General features: G+C 46.5%; 1 protein-coding gene across 1 annotated transcript in view; it reads left to right on the top strand.

Annotated features, from left to right (window-relative positions):
- The window catches only part of POLR1A (RNA polymerase I subunit A), a 565,818-nt gene that overhangs the window by 91,750 nt on the left and 460,039 nt on the right, over positions 1-14,029 (top strand). Inside the window, exon 7 of the mRNA XM_086964251.1 lies at positions 6,038-6,124. Coding sequence (XP_086820377.1) covers positions 6,038-6,124 — 87 coding nt within the window. The remainder of the gene's footprint in view (positions 1-6,037; positions 6,125-14,029) is intronic.

Below are 14,029 nucleotides of genomic sequence, written 5' to 3'. Positions count from 1 at the left end.
GTCTCAGCTTGACTGAATCATGTAAGCAATCCTTAGTGCAAAAGTGAAACATTTAAATCAAACTATTGAATGTTCTATAGAAGCAATTATACGTGAATTATTCCATAGGAGCTAGTGTAGCAGGGCGTATGCTTCAGGTAAAGTATCGCTCTGCACCCCACAATACTTCTCTGCATTACAGCAAAGATACAGGACTAAATGTGCTCTAGTCAGGGTACTCCGGATGTAACATTCATTTATATGCATGTCCTTCTAAGGAGCTGGGTGAAGCTGTATTCTCCACTTGTCAGCTCAGGGAGTCCTCGACCTTAAGACTGTAGGGCAAGACAGTGCAAGCCTACAGCTCCGGACTTTAATTTGGGGACATTTAGCCAGTTCATTTACATCCAACATTGTAGATCAATAGCTGTTGGAAGCAGACTCTTTATATAATATACCAAAAAGAGGTATATTGTCCAGGTATTCCTTATTAGTGTACAGGGGCATGTTCTGGGAATACCAAGGTGCTCTATTTTGGGTAGTGTGGTCGAGCTGCCTTAGGCTTATCAAGGAGGGAGTGTTAGACATTTGTTGCATACACACTGTCAATAAATGATACACACACACACTCACACACACACACACACTCAATAAGGAGATCCACACCAATTTAGAAAAAAAAGTATCTTATATAATTTTCGATATCAAGATCTTTGTTATTGGGTAGTACTTTTTATAATGGCAGTTTTGAAGAAAACTGTGAAATACCCTTGTATTGTCTCTAATCCAGTAATGGTTTCCTATGAGGAAAATACCATATTCTGCATATGGATACTTAGCAGCGACTAACAGGGATAATACTCTGGAGTTAAGGTAAGTATGGGGCAAAGTCCAAGGCAGCACCAACAGGTCACCTCGGTTGGTTCTGGGGCATCTAAGTGCAGAGGTGCTTTTTCGGCATCGGGCGCCCGTTGGTTTCAATGTAAAGCAGTCCTGGAAAAAGAGATTGCATGTAGACCAGTCTGGCTAAACCAATAGGGGGGCTCAGATCGCTAGGGTCTTGGGTACACAGGACCACTGTCGGTCCACAGCAACCCGGGCTGAGGGTGGGGGGGGCGTGCCTGGCGGGGTCGCGCCGTCAAGACTACTCCCGGTTTAAGGTGGCCTGCGAAAAGAGGCTGCAACTGAGTGTCCAGTCTGGCCAAACCCAAGGTGGGGTTTGACTCTTGTGGGTCTCAGGACCTCCTTGACATTGTTGGTCCACTTCGATTTGTGCTGGGGGCACAGGTGCAATAGGGCTTTCCGGTATTCAGGTTTTCGCGGTTCAGAGTCCTCACGGTTCGCCTTGGGTGCCTACAGAGTGCAGGGAAGTAACTATGCTACTCCACAGGAGATACTGGTTGCTCCTTAAAGTGCTTGCCGTCGTCTTTGGTACAATTGTTGGGGAAAGCAGGCATGCCAGCAGGGTGGGTGCCAAGTCAATTGCTGCCCCTCAGTTCCTGCTCTTCCTGGTTCTACGTGTCCTCCTTCTTAGGTCGACAGAATCTGCACCGCTTGCCAACATCGTCTGCTTACACAACCTTACCATTGTCTCCTACGCCGATGACACTGAACTAATCCTCTAACTCACCAAAAACCCTTCCACCACCAAATACAACCTCCACGAAGGAATGAAGGCCGTTGCCAGCTGGATGCAGACCAGCCGCTTGAAACTAAACTCGGACAAGACAGAAGTACTCCTCAGCCTGGGACGACTCTTGGTGGCCAGCCGCCCTGGTAGCTGCACCCTCCCCCACCGACCACGCATGCAACCTGGGGGTCATCCTGGACTCATCGCTCTCAATGACTCTGCAAGTCAACGTCGTCTCCTCCTACTGCTTCAACACCCTTTGCAGGCTACGCAAGATCTACAGATGGATCCCCACCGAAACCAGAAGGACGGTCACACAAGCCCTTGTCAGCAGCAGGCTGGAGAACGGCAACGCCCTCTACGCAGGAACCACGGGCAAACTCCAGAAGAGACTCCGACGCTTACAGAACGCCTCCGCACGCCTCAACTTCGACATACCCTGCCACACCCACATCACTGCCCACCTGAAGGACCTGCACTGGCTCCCAGTGAAGAAGAGGATCACCTTCAAGCACCTCACCCACGCCCACAAAGCACTACACAACACCGGAACATCCTACCTCAACAAGCGTCTCACCTTCTATACCCCAAATTGCCAGCTGCGCTCCGCTGACCTCTTACCCGCCGCCGTCCCACAGATCAACAGAACATCCACCGGCGGCAGATCCTTCTCCTACCTCGTGGCCAAGACATAGAACACCCTCCCCACACAGCTGCGACAGACCCAGGACCTGCTGACCTTCAGGAGACATCTCAAGACCTGGCTGTTCGAGCACCCCCACCCCGCTCAGCACCTTGAGACCCTCACAGGTGATTAGTGCGCTCTACAAATATATGATTGATTGAGTGATTGATTGCTTTCTTGGTGCCAAGGGCTCCCCTGAATACTAGATTCTGGGGCATTAAGGAGAGAGAAGGATGGTAGCCAATGGGCTTCTTACACTTGGGGTCACTACACCCCCCTATATGACCACTTCCTGTGGAAAGTAGGCATAACTCTGTCCATAGTTCCTAATTCTGCCATAACCAAGATGGCAGAATGTTCCAAAAGGGGGGGCACATCAGGCAGCTCACCTTAGGGGTGTGACTGGCCTGGGAGTGCACCACGCTTCCTGCATATCGATTTGCTTGCCTAACCTGGTGCCAGATGGGCCAGGGTGGGGGTTGGCATTTCTCTTGTCTGGGGAAGCTATAGTCACATACCAAAGGCGGCAGAGTCCTTTGAATCCTCCTACCTTGCTATGCTGATTACTTAGCCATCCTGCTTGGAGTAGGTGATAACATCTCTGGCCCGCAGAGAAAGCTTATTGTCACCCGCAGGGGTTCAGGAACCGGTCTGTGGTGGCAGGCTGGTCGATACCACTCAGCCAGCACTCTAGAGGCTGGTAGGTTTTCAGGGGGCACCTCTAAGTTGTCCTCCGGGTGCATGTATTATTACATACACCACTGTAATCAGTGTTGGTTCTTTAATACAAGCTGTTTGATACCAAACACCATAGATTTCAGGGGAGCCATCATGTTGCTGGGAAGCTCGTTTTTACCTGTGTTCAGCACATGTACTTAAAATGGCTTCCCTGTTCACTTGTGATGTCTAAGAATTGGCTTAGACATCACAGGGTCATATCCGCTCATGCAGATATGTCTACACATATAGTATAGTGCACCCTGCCTTAGGGCTGTGAGACCTGCTGCAGGGGTGGCTTTCCTACTCTGCATGCAGTGACTGCAGGCATGTGTGCCATGTGTTGTTTTCACTTTTATATTCACCTATACACACATCCTGCAATGGGAGTTTGCATGTTGGTACTGAGAAGTCTCTGAGGGTAGTGCAATTCATGCTGCAGCCCTTAAGGACCATCTTCAGCCTCCCTGCCCTAGGTACCCAGGATACCCACTTACTAGGGACTTACAGGGGTTGCTAAAAGCATTGCCAAGTGGAGGAACAATTATACATTTAGGGAAAGAGACCTAGCACCGTAAACATGGATAGCCGGGACCCAGAGTTCACTTCTGTCAAAAGTACATCAGATGCCAGGCAAAAAGTGGGGGTGTCATGTCAAAAAGGGGCACTTTCCTACACTAGGTATTTGTGACCAAATGTCAGAAAGCACCGGTCTTGTACTCAGGTTATAACGGAATCTCTACACCCCCGCACCACATCAAAAAAGACCACACAGTATTACATGTTGGACATATAGCAGGTAAGGTGAATAGGATAAAAGAGAAAATCAGGAAATAGAGATTAATTCTTCGTCACTCTGCTGTGCATCAACGATTGCATATTGGAATGAGGATCCAAACGGAAATAGGAGCACTTATTATTCCCACAGGATTGTTGTGCATCTATCTTAAATATTGAAAGGATATACCTAAACAGCGTCTCTGTGTAACCAACTCTCTGTGTTCTTGATATGTAGCTGACCTAAATGAAATGTAACGAGAATTGTGACAACTGAAGTGCTCATAAATTCCTTCCTTATTATTCCTTCAAAAAATAATTCATAGTTCCAGAAAAAAATGTAATTTTGAAAGTCTTTAAATATTAATGTCTATGTGCTAGTATAGTTCAAAGTACAAGTTCCAACTGAACCTGATATTCAAAATACTCCTCTGAAATAAAATTTTTGTTCAGCAGGCTCTCAAGGACATTTTTCTGTTTCCAACATTGAATGTGTTCTTATCCACAGTTTCCAGGTTTGTTATTCACCTCCTTGCAAGTTGTTTGCAGTGCCGCTTGGTCATTCTTAGTTATTCCATGTACCAACTGGCCTGGGTGCGTGTTAATTACAGGGTGGGTTTGTGAGGGGCCATGGTGTCCGCTCAGGTGGAGATCCAGTTATATACGTTTTTGATGTTGTTTGGTAGGTTGACGGTGTTCTCTTGGAGCTTTCGGGAGAGGGTTGAAGCTCCATTCTAGTCTTTCCAGGTGGGGGTGGGGGTGGGGGCGTAGGTTTGTTGACTGTGGTGTTGAATGAAGTGAAGACTGGGGCCAGGATATGACCGGTGGTGTGGATGGGCTTGTGAAAGTGAAAGGTGATAGGTGAACGTTGAGGTCTCCTAGGAGGACGCAGACACAGGAGTCTATAATTAAAGGGATAACAAAGTCTGCGAAGTTGGCAAGGGTCCCCTGGGGTTTGTGTTGGCTGTCTTGCCTGTTGATCTTAGTCTGACGGAGATGGCTGTGGAAATGTCTGAGCCAAAGCTGGGGTCAGCCAAGTTTCTATGAGAAAAAGGAGGTCTGGGCAGAGTTGCTTAGCAGGTCCCACATTTCTCTGGTATATTTACTGAGTGAGTGGGTGTTGATGAGTATGCATCAGAGTGAGGAGTGGGATGTGTGGAGCCTGGTTTGTGTGTGCTTCAGCGAGTTGGGTGCTGGGGAGCTGTTGGTGTGTTGTTGCTGGTTGTTGGAGTGATGAGTGTAGGTGTGCTGCAGGTGAAGGCTCCTTGCGTGTCGTGGCAGCAGCCTGGTGAGCGGTGGCCGGCATTGAAGGTATGGAAGAATGTAGTGGGTTGGTGATTGGTCCAGGAAGAACCGCCATTCCTGGTGCTAGGTGTGGAATGGCACAGACAGGCGTGCGCGGGAGGGGGGAGGGGAGAGGGGAGTGGGAAGGGGAAAGGGGGAGAAAGGAGGAGGGAGAGGGGGGAGGGAGGTGAGGAGGGAGAGAGGGTGGAGAGGGTGGGAGGAGAGGGGGAAGAGGGGAAGGAGGGGAGAGGGGTGAGATCCTTTGGAATCTTAATGTGCCGAAAGAGTCTTGACCAGTTGGAAGACTGATCGCAGGTAAGCCCTAGTGGTACAGGGTCTACCCCCCTGCTTAGTAAGTCAGTCTTGGAGAAGTATAGACTGCTTCTGAAACTTTTTTTGGTTTAAACTACTTCATTACGCTAAGAAACCAAACCATCACGTGATTCTATTCAGCTGTCTACCATGCTCGCCTAATTGTTAAGAAGCAAAAGTGCTCCATCACGTAATTCGCTTCAAATAACCACTTCAGAAATTCTTCCATGTTCTGGGTTTTTATCCTGGATACAATTGCTAAATTTATTGAACTATTGAAGGTATTTGTTTGTTTATTTTTTATAATTGTTTGTCCACCAGTATTTTGTTACTGCAATATATTTCTAGGAAACCTTTTTTCAGACCAATGCAACAAAATAGTAGCTTCACCCACTAAAAAGGTAAACATGTAGGTGAAGTAAACAAAATACAAAAAAATGACCCGGAGGTTTTAGAAAGTCTTGTGGTTATGTAGAAAATACACCACAAATACCCGTGGTACTCACAAAGTATTCCTAATTTATATTTGGTCTTCATATGGTCTTTTATTAGAATGATGATAACATTTTTCATTAATGTTGTTAAATCTGACAAGTTTAAACTCCTTATTAGATGGAAACTGTGACTACACTTTTTATACATTTCTTCCTTAGCAATTGATGAAACTCAGTTGGGCAAGCGAGGTTATTTAACACCAAGCACAGCCAGGGAGCACATCATGTCTTTGTGGGAAAATGAAGGTAGGTTTATGTGTTATTGTTATTGTGTTATTGTGTATATTGTCTTGTATAACAACAGCTGAAAAATTTGTCATTTAAATATTTTTCTTTCCATTTCTTTCATGGTTGCAAGACTGTAGCAGGATTTAAGTTAATAAAATGAAGATACCATTTGTGATTTCTGTATTCGACATGTGCTGTTCTCATTGATGTTCTTTTTATGAGAATTAATTTGGCTTTAGAGGTAGGTGAATTTATATCTAGAAGTATGGCTGTGGCTACAACATCTTAGCTAGTGGAAAATGAGTATGAACTAGGGAGACATACAAATGACAAACCTCCCACATCTAGATGTACTGTCAAGACTGATGGAGAAAGAAATTGTAAATTGTGTCTCATTGCCTCCATTTCTGCGCCTCTTTCCCAATCCTCTGCATTCTCTAGCAAGCTGCTCTTAGGTCTTGTTAACAGATGCTTTTAGCTATCTGGTTACAAATGACTTCTTGTGAACTATGCCAAAATCGTACAGTGGACTTAGGTCCAGCCCACTGCTTACCATTGGTTGACTTGCTTCTCACCCTCATTAGCTTGCTCCTTATTTCATGTTTTCCTTCCTGTTTGTATGTTTGGCCCTTCCTTGGAGCATTGTTTCTTTACCATCATTTTGATTTGGTTTACTTGTACACTGCCACTACTCTAATTCAGGGAACGACATAGGAATGTGCATTTTTTCTAGTTCTCTCCCTAGTGTGTTGCTACCTCCCAAACCACCTATCAACACCAGCATGTATCCCCTGTTGCTACCCATACTCCCCACTTATCAGTCTTCAATTTTTTTCACTCCTCCTCCGCCTCCTTTTCTTTCTAATTCCCTTGCCACCCCCACCTGCTACTTCACTGCTTCCCCGCTTCTCAGTCTTTTCAATAAAATATTTATTTGATATTTTCACTTTTTTTTGGAGGAACTGAAAGATGCCTCTTGCAGTAGAGCCCTTTCAAGAAGTGCTTTTGTACAAGTAAATGTTTTAGAGCTCGCCTATCCCATTCCGCAAGGAATAGATAGGAGAGAATTTTAGTGGGCAAAATCAGTCCTCAAACCATCGTGCGGATTTCCGACAGTTCACGTGAACACAAGCACGTGCTTCTCCCTCGCTCCCGAGCCGCCTGCCTCCGAGAGCTTCACTTCAAAGGGCTCCCCCGCCCACTGCTTCACACTTCACGGCGGCCAGGCCGTGTTTTTTGTTGTAATTATCTGATGCAAGTGGGGTGTGTCATCTTGGTACAGTACAAAAAAATTTAAAATGGCACCTGCGTCATGCGCATGTGCGCATATTTCAGCATACATGCATGCATGCATGCATGTGTAATAGCAGTGTCTAAATCTTTGTGCCTTTTTGATCTCCTATTTGTTTTTTAAGCATTGCCAATGCCAATGGGTCAGAAAGGCAAGGCCTATTTTCCACCTGGCCCTTTCATGAAAGTGGGTACATGCAAAGTCTTTCCTCACTGATTTATGAAAAATGCTTCTGTATTGATACTGTTCACGCCAGGAATGGGAACAAGGGCCTGCACACTCCTGCATGGCACTCAGGGAGTGATTACGATGGCCGAGGGTCTGCCACCGCCAGCCGTGCGTTGGTGGGCCCTCTGCCATCAGACACCAATTTTCCCCCTCCAAATTAGGATGGAGGGGGGAATCGTACCGCAACCGTGGCGGGGGCAAAGACTGCCTGCCAGGGATCCGCCAAGGGAAATCGTTCCAATTGCCTGGCGGAGCATCTCGCAGCTGTACAATTGTGGCATGCCTAGCAGGCACTGTCTGCCAAATTACGATGCTGGCCTCAGCCAGTCTTTCCATGGCGATAGAACTGCCATGGAAAATCTGTCAGGGATGGATTTTGGGGGCCAGTTTGTGGGCCCCCCTTGTTTTGGGGGAATGTGATGGTGCACTTGGGGGGTACCTGTGGTACCCGCCCTGTATTTCTCTGCACTAAGTGGCAGGCACCTGGTAGTGCCTGCCACATAGTGCAGGGAAATGCACGGCATGGCAATTTCACATTGCGGTGGGTGCTGCTGCCAGCAGCACGCGCTGCAATGTTAAGTGCCTGGATGTGACCGCCATGGTGGCGGCCACATCCTAATGTGGGGTGCGGGACTACCGCTCCCAGGCACTGCATCAATGGCTGACGGACTCGAGTCCCTCCGCCATTGTAATCACCCTCCATAGTTGTTAACAGAGGCCTAAAATATTTTAACTGGGGGGCCCAACTGGCAGCCTATTGGTGAGCTCGTCCCTGACCATATAAACGTGATACACCGAGTCACATATTTGACGGCACATGACAGGTGTTTATCTAAATTGTTTACTATGTTTCGAAAATAAATAAAAATGATCTAAAATAAATTGAGCTGCAATACTCCATTAGAACTATTCCTTTTGAGTACAGGGTGTAGGAAGCTGGCTCTTTATATAGTATACCAGAAAGAGGTATACTGTGCAAAGAGTCCAGGTATTCTCTTATAAGTGGATAGGGGCTTTCCCTAGCAATCCCAATTAGTTCTTCTAGGGAGAAGTGTTATTAAGCAGGCTTAGGCTTATCAGAGTGGAGTGTTAGACATTTGCAAATAAGAAAATGGTAGGCTTGACTCAATAACGAGATAAACACCAACTTTTAATAATAACGTATCTCTTTATATATTTAAGCACCAGAATCAATATCTAAACTTAAGTATAATATCGAAATTGAAATACTTTTAGGTTTCAAAAATGGACACAATGCATTTTTCAATGTCGGCAATGTTATCCTATGGAAGAAAAACAAATGCTGCATATAAATTCTTTACAGTGACTTACGAGACCAATCCTCAGGGCGTAAGGTGAGTACAGGACAAGGACCAGCAGGTCAGCTCCATCGGGACTTGGCCAGCCAGGTGCAGTAGTGCAATACAGCATCTGGTACCTAATGTTAATCAATGGGGATCGGTCCTGTCGAAAAGAGGCTGCAGGTGTGGACTGGGAGTCTACTGAGGCTGAACCAACCGGTAGGCCCAGGTTTGCAATGCTCAGGGATATGGGTACAACTTTGGTCCTCTTGTCTACGGGCCTGGGGTGACCAGTGCAGAGCTGTTGATTTTCGTCACCGGGAGCATTCGCGGTCAAGGGGCCTGGAAACAGAGGCGTCCAGCAGCGTCCGTGCGTCCAGTTGAGCAAGTCCAAGGTGGGCTTTGTCTCTGGAGGTCCAGAGGACCACACTAGCACAGTTTGCCCACTTTAGCTCGGGCTAGGCGGCATGGGTGCAGTGGTGCTTCCCTGTGTCGGGTTTTGGTGGTCTGGAGTCCCCTCAGTACTCTTTGGGTGTCTGCAGGATGGAGGGAAGCAGCTCTGCTGCTCTACCTGAGTTCCTGATTTGTGGGTGAAGTGCTGACAGTTTTCCCAAGCTTTTGGAGGCACAGCACCTGCAGTACAAGTCATCCATGGTGCAATTGTCAAGGACAGCAGACAGGCCGGCAGGGTTGGCGCCAAGTCAGTTGCTGGTCCTCAGTTCATGCAACTCTTCACATCCGTCTTCTTCTTTCAAGTCGTCAGGATCTGATTGTCTGATGCCAAGGGCTCCCCTAAATACTACCTACACCAAGCCCCCTATATGACCACTTCCTATGTGATGTGGGCATAACCTGTCCCAGAGTTCCTTATTTGCCATCACAAAGATAGCAGACTTTGAAATGTTGCATTCACTTCAGGTAGCTCAACTAGCCTGAAGGTGCACATGACTTTCTGGCAACTAATTTTCCAACCTGGTCGAGGTGCCAAACTGGCCCTGATCTTGGGAGGTCTTCATCCTCTCTTGTGAGTAAAGAAAGATTTGCATACCTAAGAAGGTGGGCTCTTTGATCTCCCTCCTCTGGACTGCTAATTTGCAGGCCATCCTGTGGCAGGGTGTGGGGCTGGGGGGTTAAATATCCTTTGCCCTAGCAGGCTTTGTTTCTGACCTCCTGACAGGAAAGGCCCTCACCCCTGGGGTGGGTCAGAAACTAGTCAGTGGTGGCAGGCTGGCTAAGCCTAGTCCGTCAGCACACAAGTTGTTGGTAGACTTCAGGGGTGCATGTATTAATAAATCTATCACTAGAACCAGTGTGCGCTTATTAATAAAAGACGTTTTATGCAAAACACCTTTAGTTTCAGCCATCTTGTACCTGATGAACTAGTTTTCACCAGTGTCCAGCACATGTACTTAAAATGGCTTCCCTGGTCACTTGTACTGACAGTAATGGATCTGACCAGCACAGGGTATTTGCTCATGCAGATTAGTCCACATACGTAGTATAGCGCACCCTGCCTTAGGTCTGTATGGCTTGCTGTAGCGGTGACTCACTTGTACTGCATGCAGTGTCTGTAGTCAGTGGCACACAAGGATGTGTGCCATGTTGTGTTTTCACTTTTGTCTGCACTAAGACATGCAACCTGCAGTGGCAGTCTATATGTGTTTGGTGAGGGGTCCCTTGGGGTGGCACAATACATGCTGCAGCCCTTAATGACCCTCTTTAGCCGCCTTCACCTTAGTACCATGGGGCCTTTTACTAGGGACTTACAGGAAGTGCTAAATGTATTGCCCATTGGGGAAACAATTGTACAGTTGTGGGAAAGAGATCTGGCACTGGGGACCGGGTTAGCAGGAACCCAGTGCACTTCCAGTCAAACTTGCATCGAATACCAGACAAAAAGTGGGTGTGTCCATGTCAAAAAAGGGCACTTTCCTACACAGGAGGCAGCATTCCTTTTCTCCCTGTGTATGAAAAATAATTTACAACAGGCTGTGATGCCATTCTTTACTTCACAGCACAGTACTGAGTAGATTCATGAAAGCAATCATATGAGCTAGACAAGTTATCAAAATACCTATCATTATAGGGAACAACAGCCTTTTAAAAGTGGTGTGGATGAGCAGATCACATTCTGAGATATCCTGGGTAACAGATGTGGCTCCGATAGGCATGGGTAAACAAGGCCTTGTCAATCTAGTACCCTAGGGCATTTATAAATGTGCGGATTGAAATGAAATGTTAATGTTACAGTGATTTGTAAAGTGCAAACAAATACAGAAATATGTAGGAGAAGACAGTGGGAGAACAAACATGAGCCCTAACGGAATTACTTAGTGAAAGCCAAGTTTTCAGTGCCTTCCTGAAATGGAGCAGGTTAGGGTTAGATCGTATATGGGAGGGAAGTAGGTTTCATTCCGTGGATGTGGTGTTCACAAAGCTCCTTCCTTCCCAGTTGGTTCATTTAAACCTTTAGACCACCACTTTCCTAGCACCTGAAGGTCTCCAATTTATCGTTGAGCTACACAATCTAAAAGATTGTTTAAGGAACCCTGGGCCAGTTCCATCAAGAGCTTTGTGGGCAAGACAAAGGGCCTTAAATGTGCTGCACTGCCTGTCAAGCTGCCAGTGAAGAAGTTTGATGGCTTGAAATGCTGATTTGTGTTTGAGAGTCCCTGTTAGAATCTTTGGGCTCTGTGTTTTGCGAAACCAAAATCTATGGAGGTGTTGATGCTGCACGTTGGAAGATAAGGCATTTCAATAATCTAATTTTTGTAGCAGAAATGCTGTGAGCGCTGTTTTTTTTGGCCATTGATAGGGAGGAAAGTAAAAATCTTTCTGAGCATCCATGAGACCAGGAAAGTGGGAGACGTGACCACCTTAACCTGTAGTTCAAAGGTTAAAGGATGGTCCATAATCACCTCCAGGTTTGTGACCTTGGTGAGAGGTGTGGGGGCACCCAACTCCTCTGGCCACAAGAACGAAGCCCATAAAGAAGGATTGTTACCAAACAGGATGACTTTTGTTTTAATTGAATTCAGTTTTAAACAGTTAAGATGTATCCAGTTGCCAATCGCTGCTATACAATCATGCATACTTACGCGCATTTGGTTATTAAATGAGGACATAGATACAACCAATCGGATGCCATCAGCATATGAAGTAAGTTCCAGCCCAAATGAAATTAAATAAATGAATTACCAGCATTTGTAAAGCGCACAGCTACCTCTGGGGAGAGGTCTTGAATCCAGTAGCAAAGTGAGCAAGGCACCCACGTCTGGGCATACCCTGCCAACTTAAGGTGAACAAAGCGATACCAAAGGGGATGATGGATGGAGCGTTTAAGCAAATCAAATACTCATCTCCAGTCAACTGATCTGGGTTAAATCCATCCCCTTTGGTATCGCTTTGTTCACCCTAAGTTGGCAGGGTATGTCCAGCCGTGGGTCCCTTTCTCACTTTGCCACTGGATTCAAGATAGCCTGGCTGATGAGGGTTATGAACCTGAAACCGGTCCCAGGATGCTTGTTTCCAGTCCAGGGAAGACATGGCTTGGCAGTTTCTGGCTGGGCTGTTCCCATGAGGCACAGAGTCAGACTGATTTACATATGGCCATGTGTGAACCGGGGTGGTGGAGTGAGCTAAAGAATGATGATGGATTAAACCCAGATCAGTTGACTGGGGGTGAGTGTTTGATTTGCTCAAACGCTCCGTCCATCATCCCCCTTTGGTATCGCTTTGTTCGCCCTAAGTTGGCAGGGTATGCCCAGTCGTGGGTCCCTTGCTCACTCAGCCACTGGATTCAAGATAGCCTGGCTGATGAGGGTTATGAACCCTAAACCGGTCCCAGGATGCTTGTTTGCAGTCCAGGAAGGACATGGCTTGGCAGTTCGGGCTGGACTGTTCCCATGAGGCACAGGGTCAGACTGATTTGCATATGCCCATGTCTGAACTGGGGTGGCGGAGTGAGCTAAAGAACGGTGATGGATTAAACCCAGATCAGTTGACTGGGGGTGAGTGTTTGTATTGTCAACGTTCCGTCAATCATCCCCTTTGGTTTTTCTTTGCTCACCCTAAGTTGGCAGGGTATGCTCAGACGTGAGTCCCTTGCTCACTTTGCCACTGGATTCAATCAAGCCTGGCTGAAGACGGCTGTAATGCCAGAAACCAGTCCTGGGAAGCTTGATTCCAGTCCAGGGAAGACATGGCTTGGCAGTTCGGGCTGGACTGTTCCCATGAGGCACTGGGTCAGACTGATTTGCATATGGCCATGTCTGAACTGGGATGGCGGAGTGAGCTAAAGAACGGTGATGGATTAAACCCAGATCAGTTGACTGGGAGTGAGTGTTTGTATTGTCAACGCTCCGTCCATCATCCCCTTTGGTTTTCCCTGGGATCTCAGGTGCAGCATCTTAGCTAATACAAGCAGACATATGATAAGAAATAAGATTGTCAACATAGTAACTATTCCATAAAATACAAAGGGAGAAAGCATGTTATAATGCTAAATGGAAACGGGTTAAATATATACCTATAATTCACCCTCACTTGCTAGTAGGTTATTTTATATCTAAAGAAGGTCTCTTAGGCATGCATAGGTGACCCCATACCTCAGAGATTAGCAGGAGTAAATCACATCGAGTTCTGCACAAGCTCTCAGCATACGAATGTTCTCCAAGTGTGTTCAATCATGCCTACACAGTGTATTATTAAAGGAGACAGTATCTGAGCTGTCCACCGCTGCATATATGTTATGTCTAGAACGTGCGCTGATCAGTTCGAACAACCGCAACAGTGTTGATATAACCTTGAAGGCCTCGGCACTCACTGTTCAGACTAAGCTTACGAAGCAAGTCTAGCAATGTAGAAAAACAAGTTATTCTCATGTGAAGCAAAACACTCAGTCTAACTTGAAATAATATCTAACTTGTGTGTCGTGTGCAAAAGAAAGCAAAAAGTAAAATGGCGTTTAAACTTCTAATAAGCTCATGCTAACTTAACTCTGTATAAATGCAAGGCTCAGCCCCACTACAAGAGAAAGTGAGATAGGCACTGCCTGTACAATGTTTACATTCTATGTATCCTTCATTCCTTTTGACAGTGCAG

The sequence above is a fragment of the Lissotriton vulgaris genome, chromosome 3_2 (assembly GCF_964263255.1).
Source record: "Lissotriton vulgaris chromosome 3_2, aLisVul1.2, whole genome shotgun sequence".
NCBI classification, from domain to species: domain Eukaryota; kingdom Metazoa; phylum Chordata; class Amphibia; order Caudata; family Salamandridae; genus Lissotriton; species Lissotriton vulgaris.
This window is presented reverse-complemented; position numbering and strand designations above follow the sequence as displayed.